Below are 25,339 nucleotides of genomic sequence, written 5' to 3' on the forward strand. Positions count from 1 at the left end.
CTGGTCCGGGAAAGATGACAACGGCTTCAGCTGGGGCAGTCATAGTCAGTATGGTGAGAAGTGATCAGGTTCTGGATAACCTGTGAGGGTGAAGACAACCTTCTAATGAATTAGATGCGGATGGGAGAGAAGGAAGGGAGTGAAATATGCTTCCAAACTGTTTTTGCTCTGAGTATAAGCAGCACAATTTCTTGGCACTAAATTCTTAGATGAGACAGCCCAGGAACAGGGCACAAGAACCCAGTCACCCGGGAAACCATGTGGTATAACTCTGAGATTCAGTTTTTCTTCATTTACCTCCTAGAATCTGTTTTCTGAATCTTTCTTTCTTGAAACTCATCACCCAGTTTCATCATACACTCTCCATAATTTTAGCCTACTCTTAGGAAATGGTCAATAAATGTAGTCACATCATACATTAAAAATTAATGCTAAATGTTACCGTTTGAAGGAGTTAAGGAAAGGGGTCTTCTAATGGTGGAGGTACATATTCCCATCAAGAGATACGAGAGACAAAATCTGGATTAGAAAAGCCTGCTCGACGCCCTGAAATTCAATCAGCCGGGTTAGCCAGCTCTTCTTCCTGAGGGTGATGATGTCGAAGCCAAGGAAGCCGGTAATCAAAGTGTCCCCCAACCGAAGTGGGGAGAGGAGGGTGGCTAAGGAACTAATTAATTGCTGTGAAGTAATGAGCAGCGACATCCGAAATGAGCACAGCCAAAATGAGAGAAGTAGGCACTCTTAGCAACTATTTTTAAAAGACCTCCATCCTGCTAAGGTGAAAAGGGGGTTCTAATAGCGGCAGGTGGCGGGACCATCAGGGCGTCACGGCAAGCTCTGCCCTTCCGAACGCAGGCCTTGTCCCTTCCAGGAGGCTTGGGTTCCCTACAAAGAGTTGGCTTCGTTTCTCCTTTTTCTAAAGGCTTAGACTCCAAGCAAAGCAAGACGGCGGCATAGAATCTTAAGTAAGTTAATGATGGCAGACGGAAAGAATAATTGCATCCGCTAATGGTCATGTTTTGACTAAGCATGTTTTGCAAACACACTTGGATTTGAAACGCTGTTGCGAGGTATTGAAATTAAATGCCTGTATGTTAAAAATTAGTTACTGCAGTATGACTAATTTATGATAATGTCTGTTGTCCCTTTAAAGCTGTAAATGCATTTAGAAAGAATTAACTTGAATTTTTTTTTTTTTTGCTGAACAGACAACCAAAATAAAGGGAACCGATCAAGCTTTCTACATTTTATGCTCTAGTAATTTTTTTATTGAATAGAGTGGGACTATTGATTATGGAAAGCTACTCTGAAGTGCAAAGCTCTTTGCTCTCCGGCAGACGGCTCTGCCAGCCAAACTCCACATATGTATTATTAATAGAGTCCCATCGCTATGCACAGCACTTAGCAGTGCGTTAACCTCCTTACAATAACAGGGAGCCAACCTTCTGTCCTGGAGGACTTCAAGTGGCACAGTGGGGACTCATGAAACTGTATGCATCAGTGAAAGATGGACTCAACAAAAAGGCATCCGTTTCCCTCTGTTGAAACATTTTACAGACACTTTGAAACAGTTGTTTCTTTCCTAAAACAGATTCTCCTGAAGGTTCCAGTTCATGGCCCTTTTATTCCTTAAGCGCTGCTGAAAAGCTGTTCAATTAAAACAATAAAAAACTCCTCTAAGAATTCGTCTGGCAACCATCTATTAAGCCCCTGTTATGTGCAGGGTGGGAGGCGCTGTGGTGAATGGAAGGACGTATAGAAGGTGTGGCAGAGGATGGACATGCCCTTCTGCTCTGGAGGCAAACTTCTCCAAATTCAGGCCTGAACTCATCCCTCACCCTTTATGGACCTACTCGTATAACCAAAGACAACAGAAATTTTTTAGCTGGCAAACCAGACAGGTTGTTAGCGGAAGCAAGGCGGTCCCTGGGGGCCGCCTCACGCTTGGTGTGCCTCTCCCGAGTCAGTGTCCTCATTGGATCTCCTTGGTGATGGCAACTTCAGCTGTTCTTCATAAGAAATGACTTTGGGTCCTCCACACGCATATTATCTAATAAGTATAAGCATGAAATAAAGTATCCTGAACACTGTTCAAGAACTGCCCTAAATTTGAGCATTCATTCATTCATTCATTCATCCATCCATCCACTGTTTACTGAGCATTTACTGTGAGCCAGGTACTTTTATAGACGTCATCCATTCTTAGAGGACATAGTTACTATATTCTGGATGTTTTAGTGTTTAAAAAGTATATTACACCGGATTCTTAAGATGAATAAAGTAAGTGAACACAATTGTAGAGTTTTCAGTTTCCAGAATTGCACAGTTCGGGCTGAAACAGGAGGTGAACAAACATCTCTTGGTGACATGTCAACCCCAGCACTAGCTTTGTTCCAATGGGCAAAGGAAGCCAATGCTCGAGCCAGCTTTTACCTGCCCTCCTTTCCCTTGGCTCTGTTACTGGCTTTAATATTCACCTAAAAAGATCTCAAGAGAAAATGATTTTATCTAGAATATCTAAAATTGGTTTCAGGTCCTTAGAGAGATCCCAAGGAGACGTAGGCTAGTCATGGGGGTTTGTTTTACAAGGGAATTAAAGTGGCTGCAGGAGACACACATAAATCTCTTAGTATGAGTCTGCACAGATTAACTTTTTGTGAAGAATCTCTAGATTGCCCATAATAAGGATAAATTCATACATAACAGAGACAAGAAGGGGTGGGTGATAAGAGTTTATCTATTCAGTGCCAGACCCGACTAGTGAAACAGTGTTTTACAAATCGGCTTTTCTGTGCAGCAATATCACGCAGTCTACATAATACTATCAGCCATGCAGCTTCTGCCCTGAGATCTTTTAAGAGCTTTACTCTACATGGGCCACTGTCACCTTTTACTGGTGCTATCTTGTATTCTATCTCAAACTCTAAATGACCAGTTATGAAGGAAGACAGCCAGTTCTGCATGAAAGCCGTTGCCTCCTGGTTTGGTGGGTCATCTGAGCTGCCACTTCCAGGAAAGATGTCTGCAGCTGATGTGCAATATTCTTGAGTGTTGCTCTGTCTTCAACCAGAATGGACTCTGCTTAAATACTCGGGATCTGCAGTCAGGGCTGGTTCAGCCTCAGGTCCTAAGCTCTCTGACATTAAACATTTAAAACAGTATAGCCCCTGGGTCCTCTGTCTTTCTGATGCTCTCTGGTAAATGGCCACCTGACAATTTACGGTCTCAGAATGCTTTTTACCTTCCTCTTAGTTGCATTAGGATCAAAGATTTTGGATATTAAGTAGAACATAGGAAAGTAACCAAGTGCCAAGGTACCTTGTCTTTCAAGGCTTTGAGGCCGAAAATAGCACAATGCCTAAGGTCTTAAAGGTCTATGGTAGGAGATAAACACACCAAGAGAAAAGGTGGCAAGTGACATGCAAATTCATCCCTTCACTCATTTCTATCCCTACCCCATAACATACAATATGAGCACTTAGTGTTATGTTGGAGGGGGGCATAAAATTACAAGTAGACTGTGTAATGACGGAGGAAGGGGTCTCTAGACTATGTATGTCTTAGTCAAAAATAGCAAAGTCTTAAAACAAGCTTACGGCTACACACAGAGCTAACTCCTGGTAGTGCTAAAATTTCCCAAGTCAGCACAACATACACCAGTCTGCCTCCTTTCAAGTGAAGTTAGTTGCCTCAAGGCAACTTCTGAGGTGTTCTGGTCTCAGGGAGTGCTTCTGGAATGGGTTCCTCTTGGTCACAATTCCTTTATGGAATCATGCCCTAGGGACTGGTATTCATACTGTTTGGAGCTAAAATGCTGGTCTGTGGAGGCCAGAGTAGCACCGAAGCTATGTAACTGAAGAACCTTTTGAGCAGCACTCATATACAGGAACTAGAACCCTTTCTAGCACTGCCCTCTTCTTGGAAGAACATGCTTCCCCTAATTACCTAAGTGGCAGATTTCCTCACTTCCTTCAAGACCCCGCCTCCACCCCCAAATGCTGTCCGTTCAAATGAGCTTCTCTAATGAGCCTGTTTAATTCTGTCCCCTGAGCTCACCCCCTATCACCGCATCCAGAAGCCTCAATCTTTACCCTGCTCTAATGTCTTACTTTTTCCACAGCTCGCACAAAATATATAGTTTATTTAATGTGTTCTATTTACTTGGTGTGCCTTCCTTGAAATGTCGGTCCCATGCTGAAGGGGGAACTTTATTTTGCTCTCCGAGGTGTCCCAAACACTTGCCACAGTGCTTGGCACATAGCAAGAGCTCATTGTGTATTTACTGAGTGATTGAACATGTCTCCTACAGCAAAGACGGTGGAAGGGTAAAAGCCTGACTATATTCTAAGACAGTTTTACAAAACACTATGAAAAGTCACAGAAATGTACATTTTCCTGCAGGAGACAAATGTGGTGAATGAAATTGTCTGACACGTGTGAATTGCTCATGAATTCTGGAAAAGGAAAAATGGTCATTTTTGTTCCCTAATAGATTTTTGTTTCCATCTCCCTTGTTCTCAATGAATTTTAATCACCGATGTCAACTAGGAACAAGTCAGTACACAGCTTCTATGCTTTCCTGCGGTAGAGGCCACAGCTCAGATGGCAGGCAACTAAGAATGTCAGCCAATGTTAATTTTGTTGTTGTTACTTGTGCATGCTCCTATCTACCACCAAGTGGAATCAATTAACACACCGTTCTCCCCAGAAACACTGATTGGTATTCAGTGAATTTTCTAGGATTCCTATTTCCTGCAAATTCACTATCTGAAAAGGTTTTTTTGTTTTGTGTGTTTCTGTGTTTGTTTGTTTGTTTGTTTTTAATGTCAAGCTGACCCTGGCCAGGTAGCTCAATTAGTTAGAGTGTCATCCCAATACACCAAAGTCACATGTTCAATCCCAGTTCAGGGCGCATACAGGAATCAAAAAATGAATACGTAAATAAGTGGAACAAGAAATTGATGTTTCTCTCTCCCCCCTTCCACTCCTTCTCTTAAAAAACCAATTAAAATGTTTCTCTTCTAAATAAAAAGTAACATAAAAAATAAAAGTTACCAAGCTCAGTGACATCATCAAATAGCAGAACTAAAGGGCCAGTTCACCACCAATGAAATGTTTCAGCCTCTTTTTTCAAATATGAAGGTAAAATAAAGTGAAGATCAATACAGAAATTCACCTTGGGCATATCTTGAATAACTGCCATTCCCATTTTGTTGGGAAATAAGTGATACATATATGTATATGTTTAGCCTTAGCCAGTTTGGTTCAGTGGTTAGAGCATCAGCCTGCAGACTAAAGGGCCTCAAATTTGATTCTAGTCAAGGGCATGTACCTGGGCCTCGGGGCCCAGTGGGAGGCAACCAATCAATGTGTCTCTCTCACATCCATGTTTCTTTCTCTCTCTCTCTCTCTCTCTCTCTCTCTTTCTTCTGTCCACTCTCTCTGAAAAGCAATGGAAAAAAAATCCTCTGGTGAGAATTGAAAGTATATATATATTTAAATTATATATATATATATATATGTGTGTGTGTGTGTGTGTGTGTGTGTATGTTTATATGTACCCATGTCTTGGTGTGTGTCTTCACTGTGAATATCATGAGAGTCATTGTGAAAATGAAAAGAACACTGACTTTGGAGCCAAGGGGCCCTCTATCTGAATCCGAATGATACCAATTTATATACCTTTTACTCTCAAAGCTTTCCCTTTGGATGATAAACTCTATGTTGTTATAAATAATCTTTATAAACTTTCTGATATAGTCATTGCCATCTGTAAGTCTTCAATAAGCGTAGTACTGATTTAACAAATGTTGATGCAAGTTAACTTTCTTGGCATCATTAGGAAGGCCCCACCCTGACTTCTAAGAGAACTGTAACAGTTATTAACAAAGAAAACAAAAGTAGAAAGTGGAGTGATGTCTATAAATCAACGAACTTATAAATATCTGGAAGATGTCACTACCATTTCCATGAAAGGCATGAAGAAAAATGCACCAATATCCAGGTCAACATTAAACCCAGATTCTATTCCTGGCAGTTTACCATTGAGAACCTTTCTGAATTTTGCCTCCATAGGGAAAAAAGATTTCCAAATTATCCATAAGAAATAAGTTTATGCCCCATTAAATTACTACATTATGCCTTACAAGAAAAAGAGAGATTCTCTTTCTGAAGGAAATAAGAACACCAGCAAATAGCAACAATAAAGGTCACCATTCTTGTATGCTGAGCACTGGGACTGACATTTTATATACCTGGTATGTAGCTTTTCAAACTTCAACCCAAGTAGCATAATTAGACATATTTTACTGAAGACTTAACTGTCTTAGAGAAATTGTATAGCTTGTCCAAGGACACACAGTTAACAAGCGATGGTGATGCAATTTTAATCCAGGTCTATCCAAGTTCAAGAAGGACAGAGATTCCAAGTTTTATGCTGTTTCCAATACCATGCTTTGCCTCCAAATTAGTGATTTGAAAGACTGGACACATCCTCAACACACAGAGGGAAAATTCTGTGAGATAATTTCTTAATTTGTAAAGAATCATGAACTGTACCTACTGTCTCTGCTTTTGAGGTAAAAATTAATAAGAATCTAAAGGGTCAACATAGTAAAAAAAATGAGCAATCAGTAATGTAAAGAGTATACTGAACCTACACTGACATCAAAGGTGAGGTGGAAGAAGTGACTAGCTAAGAATCTGCCCCTCTGTCCACTTCCACTACCCAATACACACATCATTTCAGGTTTAAGAAATAGCCAGGTCCTTCAAAACACCTATTGAGTTTGTAACCCTCTACCCTTCCCATATCTGCAGATGATTTATTTCTACAAGAAGCTATTTTTTGCCTCATTTCATTTTTTGCTGGGAAAATGATTCTCAAATCTTAGAAACTATAAGAAACTACAATAAAGGTCTATCTCAAATAGCTGTAGATTTAACAGATATACTTCAGGGCAGCTGTGCAACAGGAGTTACCATAAATCCATCCCAACAGACTCTGAACAACCAGCCCCAAATAACTTCTGTCATTATCAGACTGGGCCCGTCATGAGCCAACAATGCAAAGGAAAATACACGGGAGACCTTTTCCAAGGGCTATATAGCCAGAAAAAAATATAACCAATATCAAGATGTTAAAATATAGCTACTAATCGATGGTAACCTTTTGTCCAACATTCTTTGGCTCCTGGGGGGGGGGGGGTATGCTCTACAATAGAAATGCCACAGGGTGGCAGCAAGATCTGGAGACAGAACTGAATGACAAAAGGGGTGCTCCCACTCATTTACAAGGTAACCTCAAGGATTATTTGATCCCTCTGAGCAGTCATGCCCTCACTTACAAAATGAAGGCACTATAAATGGTTTCTGTGGTTGTTAAAAGTATTAGGTATAACATGGCAGGTAATAACTAATGGTTTTTGAGCATTTATCATGTGCCAGGTGATGAATGAAGTACTGCTAGTAGATGTATAAACTAGATGCTAGAATTTAGTCCCTTGCTAAAATTCACATAACTAGAAAGTCACAGAAATAGGACTGGAGCCCAGGGAATCAGTACCAAAGCCCATGCTCTTAACCACCCGTGCAGCCTAGCATGGGACTGTGCACCGAGTAAGGACTCAACAAGTCATGGCTACTGTCGCTATTGGTAACATCCCTGCATCCCATAAAATGTGGCCAGGTGGAAAACTGAACACCCACGGCCGGAATGCACAGTACCTGGGGCACGGCTGCAGAAGTTCTCCGTCAACAATGCAGGCCTGTTTCTCCAGGAGCTCAGGGCACTCCTTTCCACCTCCAACGGCAACGTGCTTCACATGCCGGCTCCGGCTCCTAAAGCCCGGCGCGAGACTCCCTGAGCGACACGTCTTGGAGCAGGGACCCCAGGAGGACCACTCGGTGATCTCACAGTCTTTCGGCATGACACAGGACTGGACAGTCAGAGGGAAGGAGTCTTTCATGCAAAGGCTAAAGGAACACAAGCAGAAAACAGTTGACCACAGATTAAACCGATGCAACTAACACTATGAGGGGCCTGTAACTAAAGAAAAAATTGAAATCTGGTTTTAGTGTTCAGATTTGAGGATTTAAAAAATGTTAGAGGCATCATGATACAATATTGAAGGATGAGCATGTCAAAAATGCATGCTCTGTTTTATCTGAAACTGTGAACTTATTTCACTCTAGCAAGACACATATGTAAGGTGAGTACACCTTGTAACGGAGGTTCTCCTAGAGTGTTTCCACCGACAATACAGCCTAAGGTTACCATTTCTTCACTGGTCCCCAGGTGTCACATGCTGCTTGCCCTTCACAGGCACGCCACAACCTCATGAGCTTACATATTATTGTGTCTGTTTGTAGATGAGAAAACCTTGGCTCAGGAAGGTTAAATCATTGGTCTAAGGTCATACAAAGGTAAATGTAAGCTTTAGAGTATTCATCTATCCATTCTGTTAAATACTAGGCTATAAAAAACACACAAATGTGATAGTTCCCTACATTTTTAGCCTCTGAGCAGAAATTTCTTCATCTGTAAAATTTGAGTGCCATCAAATACTAGCAATCTAATTGGTAAACAGGTAAATAAATAAAAATAAAATAATGTAATAAACTCAATATAAAAGCATTTCTAATGGATGATAAGAATGAACACTGAAGAGGCACTGATGGGCCACCTGGAAAGGCAGGGGTGGAGGTGGGGCGTTCTAACAGAGGACACCTGAGCGGTATTTTAAAAGATTAGTAGGAGTCTCTCAGGCAGAGAAGAAAGACTAAGTCAAGCAAACAGCATATTAAAGACTTGATATAACACTCTGTGGGGATGGGAACCAGTGGTATGCTAGAACTAGAAATACCATTTCATAAGACCCAACTGCTACATTTTCAGGAATTTTGCAAGCCAGTTGATTTCATGTAAGTCAGTTAAAATCGGCCATGGCAGGAGTATTTATACTACAGATATCAGCATATGCTACAAATCAAGCCCTGACACCTGACCCCCTGGGGCTGGTGCTTAAACATTTACAGGCATACCGCTGGGGGAAAGTAAAAGCCAATTTGTCAACTGTCATAAATTTTTTAAAGTGTAAAGAGGAAGTGAATAGATATTAGGTACGTGGGATCTTCAAAAGTATGTCTGCAAAGGCTTCGTATCAAGGGCTAAGAATTTTGGATTTAATCGAACATTAAATAACTTATGTGGAGGAAAATCAGAATTACATAGCAAGATAATATTTTAAATATTGATTGGCATTCTTTTACTTTTGTTACTTTCTTGGTGTTAGCCTTTCCCTTATTCAATCTAAGTTATCCATTGCTTTGGGGGAGGAAGGATAATTTTGACAGGAATGTAAAATCAAAGAAAGAGTCAATGTTAAAATACTGACTTTCAAAAACTGGGCCTATGATATCTTACGGGGTAATGAGCTACAGACAGGATTTGGTAACGGTTCCTCTGTATGTGCCTAACAAAGGAGAGAAGTATTAAAATGAGTCCAAGTTTCTAACTTGGGAAAATACGTAGATAAGAGAGCCACCCACAGAGAAGTGGATTCTAGAAGGTGGTGTGAAGGGGGAAAATAAAACCTGCTCATACGTGACCATACTGATGAACAAGTCATAGTGAGGCTTCCACACTGATATCCTCATGAAGCCATGGAGAGCTGGTGTCTTTCAAAAGTCACAATAACGTAAGATAAACCTTTGGCCCAGTATTTCATTTTGAAATCGAGTCAGATCATATTATTTCCTTCCAAATGAAAAAGGCAATGTATACTTTATTACCATTACTCATTCCAGGGTGACATTCTAGGGCCTTGGAATCAAGGCACACTGGGAAGAGCATCTCTCAAAAACGTCCCACCTGATACAGAATGTACCGTCACTGTGCAAGATGCAGGCAGAGAGAGGGACACCTCTTTCTGTTGTAAAACACAACAGAAAGCCCTTGATCAATAAGTTTTTAGTTTTCCACTTTTCAGAAGTTGTTATTGGCTGAGATGCGTACCCCCCCCAATTATATGTTGAAGTGCTAACTTCCAGTACCTCAGATGTGGCTGTATCTAAAGACGGAGTCATTAAAGAGGTAATTAAGTTAAAATCAGGTCACTAGAGTGGGCCCTAATCCATTGACTGGTGCCCTTATAGGAGATCAGGACACAGGCACGCAGACGGGGAAGACTATGTGAAGGCAGGGGGAAGACGACCTTCTACACGCCAAGAAAAGAGGCCCAGAAGAAACCAGTCCTGTCGACAGCTGATCTTGGACTTTCCAGCCTCAGACCTGTGATGAAAATAATTTCTATTGTTTAAGCACCAGTCTGTGGTAATTTGGTAAGGCAGCCCTAGCAAACTGATTCAGAAACCTAATAAAGTTCTCAATTTGTGTGTTTTCAGGAAGAGCTTCCATGTCCAAGGTGGACTTTCTTCCTTTTATGAAGGAGGTCCCACACTGTGCAACTCTGTCCACAGAGTGGTTTGTTTGTTGAGGTGGTGGTTTGTTTCGCCCCGTTTACCGGCTTTCATGCTCTGTAACTCACCTCCCCTGAACTGACTTGTGCTTTTAGACCAGTAGACTGAACAATGAGACTCCAATAGTACAAGCACTTACATGGAGTTGTGAGATGATTCAAGGGTTCTTGTGCTTTTAGAAAGGGTTCCTAATTCTTGGAATTAGAAAGGAGATTTCATTGATTACATATTTACTTTTTTTTTTTTTAATATATTTTTATTGATTTCAGAGAGAGGAAGGGAGAGGGAGAGAGAGATAGAAACATCAATGATGAGAGTCATTGATCAAGCCCGCAACCCAGGCATGTGCCCTGACTGGGAATCGAACCCTGATCGCCTGGATCCTAGGTCGATGTTCAACCGCTGAGCCACGCCTGGCCGGGCACATTTACTTATTTTTAATGTTATTTTCACTAACCAGCCTCCTTGGTTAAAAAAGTGATTATAAAAGGCACCACAGAAGACCCTGGTCTAATTCGATCTGTGAGATTCCATTGTACTGAAATGGCAAATCAGAATTGAATTGCAACTCAGAAATACCCGGGTCCTGAACTTGGCATCACAATACATTAGCATTGACCTTAGCCTCTTGGCTGCTTGGTTTCATGACAGCAGGAAATAAAAGAATAATAAAATGTGACCTGCTCACACCCCCGAGTTGTGGTGACCTTCAGTGTAAGTAGGAGCACCTTGTAAACTAAAGCCCATAACAAGGATTCTTGTCTACAGCCAGAAGTGGGGATCGACCCTTTCAGAGAAGATGGTGGCCTTTTTAAGAAAAACAGACACATCCTGTTGATTTGTCTTTTTAAAAAAGTGATGCTACAGTAATTGTACCTCCTTGACATTTATAGAGTACGTTGTCATTTATAAATTACTTTGCAAGTATTCAACTGTAAAGGAAAACTTTGAAACAAAAAATGACTCGAGTAATTCTTACTTCCTCTGGGAATACAGGGAAATAAATCTCTTTACTTACAAAATAAGGACAGAAATTCTTATATGATAAAATAACCAGAAAAGTACCTTCACTTCATTGACACTTCAATTACTACTTTACAACAAAATTAAATACAGCAAACATTCAGAAAAGAAGAGAAATATAATAAATGCCCCCATTCTTTATTAGCAAAGTCCAACATCTGCTTCAGATTTCATTAAATAAATTTTGAAAATTCAAATTTAGGTGAAATCTCCTGTGTTCCTTGCAATCTCAATTCCATCTTTTCCCCCAAACATAGCCACTGTCCTGAAGTTGATTTGTATTATGCTTTGCTGTGTTTTTAAAGTTTAACTAAATATGTATATGTTCATAAATAGCACATAGCATTCATTGTTTTGCATGTTTTTAAAAACTTTGCTTAAATGCTGTTTTATTCTGCATATTACCCTGGCAATTATTTTCCTCACTGAATACTCTGACTTCTGGATCTATCCATGTTGATAAATGCAAATAACAGTCATTCACTTTTATTAGTGAGTCATATTCCAGTGTACATGTATTCACTCTCCCATTAGTGCACCGTTCAATTTGCTTAATTTCTTGCAATTTCCCAGGATTGTGTATTGAACCTCCTATAACATATATTTATTTGTTACACATGTGTGAGAAATGTTTCCTAGTATGTTTGGCTGCAGTAGAGCAATAGATATTCATGTTATCAAAGGTATTAGATACTGTGAAAATTCTCCTTTCATACACGTTCAAAATTCTTGGTATTATTAGACTCAGTTTTTCCAAATCATTGAGAAGTTGCAATTTTTTTTTCATATTACCATTAAATTTTATATTCTTCTCACATCTTTAGTAGCTATTCAAATTTTCTATTCTAGTAAATGGTTTTTCCTACTGTTTGTCCATTGTAGTTGGCTGAATAATGGCCCCTGGAAGATGTCCACACTCTAATAATCTCTAGAAGCTGTGAATATGCTATTTTCCATGTCAAAAGAAATTTTGCAGATGTGATTGTTAAAGATTTTGAAAGGAAGAGATTATCCTAGATTATGCAAGTGGGCCCAATGTGATTACAAAGGGTCCCTATATGAAAAAGGCAGAAGGGCCAGAGACAGAGAAGGACATGTGGTAACAGAATCACTGGTTGGAATAATGCAAGGCCATGAGCCAAGAAATGTGGGCAGCCTTTAGAAATGGGAAAAAGCAATGAAGCTCTGGAAAAAACACAGAAAAATGTCCCCATTTCAAGAGTTCTTAACTGTTAGGTTTCTGACCTTCAGAACTGTAAGATAATACAATTTGTATTAAGCCTTTTAGTTTTTTGTGATGTGTTACAAAATCAATGGAAAACTAATATCCCCATTTTTCTATGGGCTGCCTTTTTCTTTTTGAATTTAAGAAGTACACTCACATACATATATAAATAATGATAATAAATAAATAGACATTACACACATAGATTTTATATAGCAACCTATTCTTCGTTCTATATGTTACAAATGTATTTTCCAATATTTTATTTCTAATTTTGTTTATAGTGACTTTTTGCAGTAACACATTTTTTTAGTTTATTGTTCTGTCTTCCCTTTATAGTTTGTGCTTTTTATGCCACATTTAAGATTTTTCCTTCATCCCAATGTCATAAAGTTATGCTCTCATATTTTTTCTTCTAGGAAAACTTTATACTTTCCAATTTCATTTTTAGGTCATCAATTAATTTGATATAGATTTTCACATATGGTGTTATATAAGACCTCCAATTTTGGAAACATCAACATTGCATACATTCATTCTTCATATTTAATCTACATAATTCTAATATTTTTTCTCTATGTTCAGTGTATTTTTTCTTTCAAAGAGATTTTTTTCCAAATTATCTTTGAGCTTTGTATTAATTCTTAACACACATTCCAATCAAATATTGAATGTCTAAGATTTCTTTTTCATTTCTTACTTATGCTTTATAATAACATCCTGCTTTTATTTCATGAATGAAATATATCCCTTCATGTCTTTGACAATATAAATTATAACCTTTTTTTTTACTTTAGTGATCTTCCGCTTTTATGCATTAGAATCAGGTACCACGAGCACAGATTGGAAGCTCTTTGAATATAGGGGAACACTCTTCAAATAGTAAACAGTACTGTTGACTGATTATGCAGAACTCAGGCCATTTTATTTGGGACCCTCAAATGTTGGTCTCCCAAAGTCTTTACTCTTTAGCTCACCATTTTTTCCAAAATAGGAATCCTCCTGTCTCTTGTGTTGTGGTTATAGACCTGGCTGCTGGCTTTATGAAAGCTGATTAGAGAAAGAGAGCTGCCAGGGGCTATTATTTAACCTTCATTTTCACAGAATGATGTTTCACATTCACACAATGGTCTGTAGGTAAATGGAATAATTTTTAGGCACATTGAACACATTTGTCCTCAGAGTTACGTACCACCTCTAACTCCTAAATCTTCCAAGAATCTTGTATTAGTTAGAAGAGAACATGCTACACTGTGGTAACAAATAAACCCTGAAATCTCAATGGTTTAACAGTGTTCATTTTCATTTCCCATCGTTTCATGCAGATAACTCAGGTCTCCTAGAAGGAACTCCTCTACCTGAAGACTTAGGATCCAGTTTGTATCTGACTTATAGATTTACCATCTATAATATGTGGCTTCCAAGTTCACCTTTAAAGAGGAAAGGCAGAGTGGGAGGATGGCCCAGAGTGATTTATGACTTTAGCTAAGAAGTGACTTCTGTTACAGCTGCCCACATTTCATTGGTCAGATCTCAGTCAAATGCCCCCAATAGAACTGCAAAAAAGACAGTGAGATATCTTTCTGTGTGTATTGAAGAGGCACAGTGTGAAAACTACAGCTTTGTGTCTGCTGCAGCTGTGCCATGTAAACTGATACGCTTCTTGAACACCTTCCGACTGAGGGGAACCTTCAGCTTTTCCCCTCTGCTAAGTAAATCACCACTCATCCATCTGCTTTCCAGCTCCCAGATCTGTTGACATTTCTTTTCAGCTTTTACAGCCTTTCCTATTATTTTTGTCCTTCAGAGTTTATGTCCTTTTATTCCTTTTCTTTATTTAAGTGGGGTTTCAGAATATAGCAGTAATAAACAGCTATGTTCTTTTTGCCCCATTTAATCAGAAGCCTGAAAAGTTATTTGACAAAAAAAAAACTTTGCTAAAGTCACATAATGACCAATTTATAAATCACCAAATTCCTAAAGAGCTAAATCTACTTTCACATGGAAAAAATACTAGTTAAAAGTAATTAAAAATATATGAGTAAAATATCAAACTGTGAGTTTCATTTCTACTAATCTTATTCTAATATATGCAATATTTGTTTATAAAATTTAATACTTCCAAGGAGGAAGGCAACAATTACCTAGAGGCATCTGTACAGACTTTCTTAGACTGACAGCAATTGTTGACTTACTCGGTCTGAAGGCATAGCTGTAAGATGTAACCAGACTCTCAAGAGTTTCTACACTTTCCTGACAAATTCACAGTCTACTGTTCTATGGTCTACTGAAGCGTGGATGTGTGTGTGGGGGGAGGGGGGCAGGACTCACTCCCAGTGTAACCTAAAGGAGATAAACGTCTGCGGGTATAAATATCCATTGATGATTATATCCGGGAAAACACAAGCCATTCTTATGCTTCATCCCAGTGAACATGAGGTGCTCCTGGAGGGAGCACTGACTGCACTCTGACCTCCTTGAGCGACATGCCCCTTGGTTCCTCTCTCACGTTTTGTTTCTGTTTAACATGCAAATGTAAGTGTGAGACCTTCAGTGCGTTTGTAGATGCTAACTTGAAATGAATATAAGTACAGTTTTCTGAAATATTTCCATGGAAATGAATTAATTAAATAGAATTTTAAGCCTGGCTGGGCGTGGCTCAGCATCAACCTGGGATCCAGGGGATCGGGGTTCGATTCCTGGTCAGGGCACATGCCCGGGTTGCAGGCTCGGTCCCCAGTCAGGGGCGTGCAGGAGGCAGCCGGTCAATGACTCTCTCATCGTTGATGTTTCTATCTCTCTCTCTCCCTTTCCCTTCCTCTCTCTGAAATCAATAAAGATATATATATTTTTAAAAATTTTTAAAAAGAATTGAATACTTCCAACATATGCTTTACAGTTAAGAACTTATTTTTTAGAAATGAAAGTACAACTAACTAAGGATGCACTTTAGAAAACTTAAGAAAACAGTGGGCCGTTTGAAAGCACAGTTATTCCAATTATTAGCAAAAAAACCACTGCTATCCCTATGGTAGCAGCTTGCACAAATTATAGCATAATAATAAGGGAACAGTTGCTTTAGGAGCTTATGAATTCAAATATAAAGAATGATTCCAAGATGACATCATGAATATAACACCATGGAATAAAATATGAATGGAGAAGTGAAGAGAAATGAACCAGAACTGAGATAGGCTTTAAAAGAACAGATTTGGGAAATCAAATAAAATATATGCTATTTATTTTAATGCTTTTGATTCCAAACTAATACCATGTTTCTGCCACCAGTCAACTAATAAGAATGGCTTTTTAAAATGAGAATAATAATGTGAAGGAAAAAAGCATGTAGACACCAAGGTTTATATGAAATATCTGGCAGCTTTAGAAACTAGACTAAAATGTGAGCCGCCTACCACAAGATAAGATGCAGCAAGTAAAAACATTTGAATAAACTGAGTTGTTTTTAATGTGGTCTGGAAGACAATTTGAAAAATGTAAGAAATAATTTAAAATTACTAAGAAAACATATTAAGAATTACTGAGAAATTTTAGCTGGACGATTATGAGTTTTATTTTCCCTATAACCTCTTTGGCCAAATTAACCTGAGGTAATTTATGCCTTGTTTGAAAAAATAATGCTTCTATTAGTTTAGAATTTATACCAACTGGGGACACTGCTTGAACTATATAACATTTTTCTCTCTAATTCTCAATAACATAACACTGAGCTATTAAAATACCTCTAATTTCTTATTTTGATTTATACCACTGTAAACTTTTCAACAGTTAATAAACCTAAAATCATCTATTAAAATGAAAATAGCGGTAGGAAATTATATTTTAAATATGCTGTTCAGTTGCTTCCGTGGAATAGAGGTTAGTCTATAGATGTAAGATAAGTACACTTATATTGAGATATTAACTTCTTGGGAAGGAATATCCTTGAAAGTTACATTATATCAAAATGTAATGTTTTTAGGATTCTGTTCATTTCTTGATACTAAAAAACAGTGTTCAACAGAGATATGAAATGCAGTGCAAGTCTCAGAATAAAAGATTTAATCTTCTCCAAATTTCTTAGAATACTAAGAATAATATGTAGCTACATATTTGGTGTGTGTGTGTGTAAATGGTTGGAGATGAAAGCAACATCAACAACCATCTCATGGTCTCAGCCACTACCCTCACTTTACAGAGAAGTAAACTAATACCAAAAAAGGTTACGTGATTTTTTTTTTTTTTAATGAGCACACAGCAAAAATATAAAATGGCCAAGACTAAAATTAAATTCCTCTGTCCTTTAGATCAAAATTATGTTTACAGTTAATCCATATGGCAGCTCTGAACACAGGCTCAAATGTGTAAGACCTGATAGTTGCACTGAGAAAGAAAAGCATATCTTGACTTCAGGGTGTGGAGAACATGGCAATTGCCTGACTGAATTTCTCCTACCACGACTGTCCCCTAAAAATATCAACAAGGAGAGCAAATAAACCCACACTGGAGACAGAGAACATAAACACACACACACCTTCAAATCAGATGCAAATAGAAAAAATCCTAACAGATTACCCATTGGCCACCTACAGATGCAACTTACTGGGTGTGGAAAGTAGAGAAGAGGCATCCTAAGAGATTCCATAAAAAAGACTACAGAGAAGTAGATATTAGATGAAACAAACAAATCACTTCCAGTAAAAGAAAGTTCACCAATAACTTCAGAATACGGACTGTGGATCAGAAAGTGGGAACTGACAGCACAGGCACAGAGAAGGGCCTTGAAAGTGTGCAGGACTGGAAGGGGCAGTTTTGGAGGAGCAGTCCTTTGGAGGACAATTATATGTAGAAAGAATGTCTGGTCGTCCTTAGAGATGAGACAGTAAAGGGAAAGAAGGAAATAGTGTGGTGAAATGAAGGAACCTGCAGAAACAAAGGTGAAACAAGACAGGCCAATCTTTCCCCACCACTGCTACCAGCAACAGCATCCATAAATAAAACTTCACAAAAGAGGGCAGAACTGACAGGAGAGGATGTTTTCAAAATAGAAACTGTTCAAGGAGTGAAAAGGAACAGAAATAAAGCAGACCACATCCATTCAAAACTACAATGAAAGATCAGAAAATGTAAAAGATTTTCTGCTGGTAAGAAGTCTCCTCCAAACAACCAGGAACAAAGCAGAAAAGTACTAAAATACAACACACAAAACTGCAATAAAAATCCTCAAATAAACATTTGAAAACACATTTTAAAAATCTGCCTTGAATCAGAAATACAAAAACTAAGATCACAATGGAAAAAGCAAACAGAAACCCAAGAAATAAAATGAGAATTGATTGAACTCAAAAAGAAAATCAAAGAAAAAAATCATTTCAAAAATGAACACTGAATTATAAGATGCCGAAATAAGAACAAATTCAAAACAAACATAATATATGGCATTAAGAAAACTGTGGGGGAATGGAGCACAAAGAAAAAAAGATGAGATAAAGAAGAAAAATGGGTCAGAGAAAGTAGATGTAATGGACCAACATACATATACTAGATGTTCTTGGGGGGAAAATCAATACACTGGAAGAAAACAATGTTTACAATATAATCCTCAAGATAATTTTCCCAAAATAAAAGAAGACCTGAATAAATACACGGAAAGGACCCACCAGGTACCGTGGAAATCTGACTCAAAACAATGAACTCCAAGACACATATTAGTAGAACTACTAGACTTTGAATATAAACAAAAATAATAAGGCAAAAAAATGAAATAACTTCCAAAGAACCAAAAAAATTAACTGGCAATAGACTTCTCAAAAACAATATAGAAATCAAAGCTGCAATGGAGTAGCAATTTTCTAGAAAAGTGAAGAAAAAATGTGAACCAAGAATATTATATCCTGCTAAGCTGCTCTTCAAATAGTTTTTAATCTGCTAAATTTAGGAAATACTGCAAATTGTGATTTTTACATATGAATCTGATAAAATTTGAATTTATCTGACCAAAGACAATTTGGAAAGTTTTGGCAAAAAAACCCCACAAACTTAAGCATGTCATATATATTAACTGTAAAGCTAAGACTACACTGAGAATGAGGTCATGGGCAGAAGAATAACATATAAACATTACATGTTCTGACAAGTATAAATTATTCACCTAAAAGATAAAAAGAGATGGTAGAGAAAAAATGAGAAAGTAGAATAAGATTATAGGTCATAATCTGGAGTCATTTAAAACTAATATAACACTATTAGATTATGTAAAAAACCTATCATGGAGAATATACCTTCTTCTTAAGTAAACAAAGAATATTCATAAAGATTGATTATGTATTATAACACAAAGAAAAACATCCATAGGTTCTGTATAGAAGAAATATTACAAACAACAATCTGTTTACAGTGCAATAAAACTAAAAATTAAAACAAATAGAAACAATATGAAATAGCCTCCTTATCTTGAAATTAAAATATCTTCCTTATCTGGAAATTAAAATATCTTGCATCAAACAAGTCTTAGTGAGAGGAGAAGTACAAAAAGAATTTATAGAATTTTTAAATAAAATAATGACAATAAAAATATTACATGTTTAGAACCTCTGGGATCTATTTAAAGCAGTGATCAGACAAAAACTGATAACCCTAAACATGTAGGTCAATACAAATACAGACAAACTGATTACATACTGCCCCAAATGATCTACATATTCAATGCAAAAGAGATCAAATTCCAGTGGCATTTTTCACAGAACTAGAACAAATAACACTGATATTTATTTGGAACCACAAAAGTCTCCAAATAGCCAAAGCAATGTTGAGAAAGAACGACAAAACTGGAGTCACTGAACTCCCTGATTTCAAACTATACTACAGAACTACAGTAATAAAAAAAGTATGGTATTGATATAAAAACATGCACATGGATTAATGTAACAGACTAGAGAGCCCAGAAATAAACCTATGCACATATAATCAATTCATTTATGACAATGATCCAAAAATAGACAATGGGAAAAGAACAGCCTCTTCAATAAATGGTGCTAAGAAAACTGAACAGCCACATGCAAAAGAATGAAACTGAACCACTGTCTTCTCCTACACACAAAAGTCTACTCTAAATGGATTAAAGACTTGAATTTAAGACCTTGAACTCTAAAACTCCTAAAGGAAAACATAGGCAGTAAGCTTCTTGACATAGATCTTGACAATGATTTTTTTTAACTTGATGCCAAAAGCAAAGGTAACAAAAGTAAAAGTAAACAAGTGGAACTACATCAAGCTAAAAAGCTTCTGCATAGCAAAGGAAATCATCAACAAAATGAAAAGGCAGCCTACCAAGTGGGAGAAAATGTGGCCAAGTCATATATTCAATAAGGGGTTAATATCCAACATTTAAAAAGAACTCATAAAACTAAATAGCAAAAACAAACAAACAATCCAACTAAGAAAACAGGTAGAGGTTCTAAATAGACATTTTTCCAAAAAAGACATTCAGATGGCCAACAGGCAAGTACATGCAAAGATGCTTAACATCACTAATCATTAGGGATGTGCAAATCAAAACCACAGTGAGAGATCACATCACACTTATTAGAAGAGCTATTGTGAAAAAGACAAGAAATAACAAGTGTTGGTGAAGATATGAAGAAGCAGGATCCCTCATGCGATGCTGGTGGGAACATAAATTGGTGTAGCCACTATGGAAAACAATATGAAGGTTCCTCAAAAAATTAAAAATAGAACTATCACATGATTCAGAAATTCCAATTCTGGGTATTTGTCCAAAGAAAATAAAAACACTAATTAAAAAATATATATGGCCTGGCTTGCTTGGCTCAGTGGTTGAGCATCGATCCCTCAATCAGGAGGTCACCTTTGGATTTCTGGTCAGGGCACATGCTCTGGTTTCAGGCTTGATCCCCAGGAGGAGGTGTGCAGGAGGCAGCCGATCAATGACTCTCTTTCATCATTGATGTTTCTATCTCTCTCTCCCTCTCCCTTCTTCTCTCTAAAATCAATAAAAACATATTTTTTTTAAAAAAAAAGACTTTCCAAAAGCTGTGTTCCAGTTTTTAATATATATATATATGTGTATATATATATATATATATATGTGTGTATATATATATATATACACACACATATATATACACAAAAACACACACACATACAAACACACACACATATATATACACACACACACCCATTTTCATTGCAGCATTATTTATAGTAGCAGAGATATGGAAACAACCTAAGTGTTCATTGACAAATGAATGGATAAATAAAATGTGATATATATGCAATCACCATATATAAGAACACAGTAAAGTTGACCAAAGACTCAAATGTAAAAAATAAAAGTATGCACACAGTAGGAGAAATCAGTGTGAAAGGCTTTCTAACATTACTAAAATTTCAAATATATATGAATGATATTGAAAAAATGTTTAGTCAAGTTTTGCCTAAAAAAATCCCCATAAGCAAAGTCAAAACACAAACTTCCAACTGAGAGACAACATGAGTAGATATATGACAGATACAGAGCCAATATTCTTAACTACAAATATTTGAAAATGAGAGAAGAGACAAAACTTCCTTTAGAAATACAAAGAAGATAGACAACTCACAAAATGACCAATTAGAATGGCCCCTAAGCATATGGGTAAACGTTCTAATTCACACATACAAGATAAATGGAGATGAAAACTTTGTCATGATACCATTTCTCACATTTCAGGTTGGCAAATAAATTCAAAGCCTGGCAGAACACTGTCCGCAAGGTTTTTGATGGCAGTGCAATATGGCATCACTCCCAGGAAGGAGAACCTGCAGGAACTAACAAGATTTGTATGCATTACCCTTTCTGAGCAATCATATTTCCAGTCATTTATCCTGAAGATACACCTGCAACGACATGGAAATTATGAGCAAAAGGTCATTCACTGAAGAATTATTTGTAATTTTAAAATGTCGGAAACTACCCATATGTCCAAGCATAAAGGTTTGTTTAAATAAGCTGGGGGTACACACTCAATGAATTACTATGCAACTGTACAAAAAAAGAGGAAGATCTTGAATAACTGATGTAGAGTAATTTCTAGGAAATGCAAAGAGATTATATATTATGCTACCTTTTGTGTAAGAAAAAAGTGAAAATGAGAAAATATAAAGAAACACAGAGAGAATAAACTGACCTACCAAAATGTTCATTATCTGCAAGGAGTAGAAGACATAGAATGAAGGTTTTTAGGAGGGAGTAACACTTCTTTGAGACTAACTTAATGTATAATTTTGACTTCTAGAAACATGCTAATGTTCACTATATTTTTTAAAAAATTAAAGATAAGAAAAGGAAAATAAAATCTAAAGCTGAAAGAAAACTGGGTGGGGGGGATTAAAAATCCTCCATTCCCACCGACAAAACAAAAGCAACAAAATATTCTCTACCACTTTCAAAACAACTAGTACCAAAAAACCCACAACTTTTAGTTTGGGGCCTGCATTTGTTTATGTTTCAGTAGGGATAGGAAAAGAAAATTTCTTTCCAAATCTACTTTGGTAATAGAGATAAAAAACAAATGAAATAACAATAATATTGGAGCTTTAGCATTGATGTTTCTTTTATAGAGTTAAAATGTATTATCCTTCAGGAACTCATTTCAGGGGAAATCATTATAGTGGCCTGAGAATTTAAGGTATTTTGCAATTGTAGCAACTCTTAAAACAGTGCCCTTGCCGAATGTTCCTCTATATTAAAATGAAAGTAAAATGCATAAGATTCATCTGAATTTTATTCACACAAACAATAAATTGAATCACTTTCGTGCTCATATAAACTATCTAGTCTACAGATGAGATTTCATAATTCAGACCTACTTGTACTTAAAAATAAAGAAACAAAGTGAAAAAAACTGAATATAGGAGGCTACCTCATTTCATTAAGTTAAGGTATTATAAAAATTCAATAATAGCATAACTGATACCTGAAAAAGAATATTGAACAGGCTGTAGGACAGCTATTTTTAAATGTAATAATAGCATCTCCGAGAAACTCCTGTCAAAATAAAAGAGAAGACAGTGGGATATGCACTGAGACAATGAAAAACAAAAGATGTTTAAATCCAATCGGCAAATCAATGATTAGGGAGCAGAGTGGCACCAATATAAGGCCATTGCCTACCACACTGCAAATACAACGGCGAAGGGAAAACTACTTGCGGTGATTATCGAAAGTTACAGTAATCAATGGAGAGCTAGCAGAAGGCATTAATTAGAGCTCCGTGGCATCCTAGGCTGATAATGTGACTGTCCAGAGAGGCACAGGCAGGAGCTTTCACTACAGAGGTAAGGACAGGGCCCGCCTCTTACAAATGACATGACAACCGGCCATTGCCATCATCGGAAAAGAGAAAACAAAATGCCACTTGTCCCTACAGTCTCCCAGAGCCCACCCAAAGGAAAGTGACTGAAAGGTAGATATAAGTACGGAGATAAAGGAATCCATACTTTAGGACAATTTTTAATGATCACAGGAAACTTCAGGTTCATCCTAGAAGTCAATAGACACACAAAAATCACAGTGCTTTTCTGAATGCATCAGACACACACACGTGTACTTTTCAGAGATAAATTTAGCCTTCTGAAAATAACGTTGGTTGACCGTGCCCACAGAGTTCATAGTTCATCAGGTTGGATGGAAATGAGATTTCTGTGCCAACAACTAGGCCCCATAGAGGTCAAGGGTAATGTTTTGTTTACCGCTGTGGAGAGTAGCAGAATAGAAATGCCCCCACTAAAAACCATAATTTCCTAGTAACCTAATCATTTCATTATAGTGCGTGAATAATTCCATAATGTTTTGATGACTAAATGAAATGAGCAGTACAGACTTCATGACAGTGTAAGAAAAAAATAGTTGTTTTGGTTCAATATGCTGCCTAAAACTCAAAAGAGAACATGGTGATTTCTGGATTCCAGTTCAGCTTGGAAGGTGTCGCTGCAATCCTCTTTACAGCAACAAAAAGGCTGAATACACTGAAAATCAACAACTTTTCTTAGATCCCTCGGAAGATTTTAAACACAGGAAAAATGGGTGCCCTCAAAATTAGAGAGACAAACAGGTGGAAGCAGAGGATCACAATGACTGGAGGAGCAGCCCAGGAGGAGAGACTGCCGCTGGAACTAGGAGCAGCAAAGGAAAACTTACTGAAAAACTCTGGGTGGGGGGAGTCCTAGAAGAGGGCCCACATTTTCACGAGAATCGCCTCTAGAAGTATTACCGGGTTCACACGGTGAAGAGAAATCTTTCACATCCTTCCAGCAGGCAAAGGGAAAAGTACCCATTTTGAAATATACCCAGAGAATTCATCATAAAAAGGCCTATTTTATCAAAACCTAAGCAACTGGAATTTTACCATAGTGTTAAGTGACCTGGGGAAGGGAAATACCCAACTTCAGCCGCCTCCAGCCCTCCCTATTACGTAATTGGGTAGGAAAGACTAAGAAGTATTTGTGAAGGCCATATCCCAGGGCACAGGTTCAATAAAGGTTTAAGACCTAATCATAGAACTATAAAGCTCTTCTCCTCCCCCTGAAAGTTAGCATATCATCACTAAGGCTCTGGTATCATAACAGGGAATTACAACAGAAAGAACTGCATGTCCCTGACCTCACTGAGGAAGAATTCTCTAAGGAAACCCAAACACAATAAGGAGAAAAAAGAAAGAAAGGAAAGACAAGGACACCAGAGAAATAGTTAATATTTTAGCCTTTAATACATAGAGCTACGTTAAACATAGCCTAACCCCTAGCCAGTTAACTACAAAATCTCACACTAAAAGCCTCTCCACCTCAGTTACTTTTACCCAGCATATTATATCTGATTTTCAACAAAAGAATACAGGACATGCTAAAGGACAAGGCATACAATTTGAAAAGACAGAGCAAACATCAAATTCAGACTAAGACAGAACAGAAATTTTGGTATTATCACACTGGAAGTTTTAAAGTAACTATGATTAGTATGCTAAAGGCTGTAATGTAAAAAAAGGTACTATGCAACCCAAGATGGCTATTATGAGTAGAGAGATATAAATAAGTTCTATGAAAGAATCAAAAGGAAATAATAGAAACCAAAACACTGAAGCAGAAATTAAAATGTCCTGTGATGGGCTCATCAATAGACTAGAAAGAAGAGCCAAGGAAGAAACATCATCAAGCTTGAAAACATGTCAATAGAAACCAAAACTGAATTGTAAAGAAAAAAATAAAAAAGACATAACAGAATATCCAAGAGCTATAGGATTAGTTGTAAATTTACATTGTAAACTCTAAGGCAACCACATTTGACAAAGGTTTAAAAAAGTATAATTAATATGCTAAAAAAGGAGACAAAATGACATAATATAAAATATTCATTTAAAATCAGAAAGATAAAAATCAGAAGAAGTCAATAAGTAAAACAAAGAACACCAGCAGTGAATGGAAAACCATAATAAATGTGGTAGATGTTAATGCAATTATATCAATAAGCATTTTAAATGTCAGTGATATAAATATGTCACTTACAGGACTGAGACTGTCAGAGTGAATAAATAAACAAGATCCAACTTTATGTTATCC

At 37.3% G+C, this 25,339-nt stretch overlaps 1 protein-coding gene across 1 annotated transcript in view; it reads right to left on the minus strand.

The window, feature by feature from the left end:
• Window positions 1–25,339, minus strand: part of THSD7B (thrombospondin type 1 domain containing 7B) — a gene marked incomplete at its 5' end in the record, with an annotated part of 630,914 nt that overhangs the window by 454,692 nt on the left and 150,883 nt on the right. The window contains one exon of the mRNA XM_081142191.1: window positions 7,726–7,974. Within this exon, the coding sequence (XP_080998317.1) occupies window positions 7,726–7,974 (249 nt within the window). The remainder of the gene's footprint in view (window positions 1–7,725; window positions 7,975–25,339) is intronic.

The sequence above is a fragment of the Miniopterus schreibersii genome (genome assembly GCF_964146895.1).
Source record: "Miniopterus schreibersii genome assembly, chromosome: 7".
NCBI lineage: Eukaryota > Metazoa > Chordata > Mammalia > Chiroptera > Miniopteridae > Miniopterus > Miniopterus schreibersii.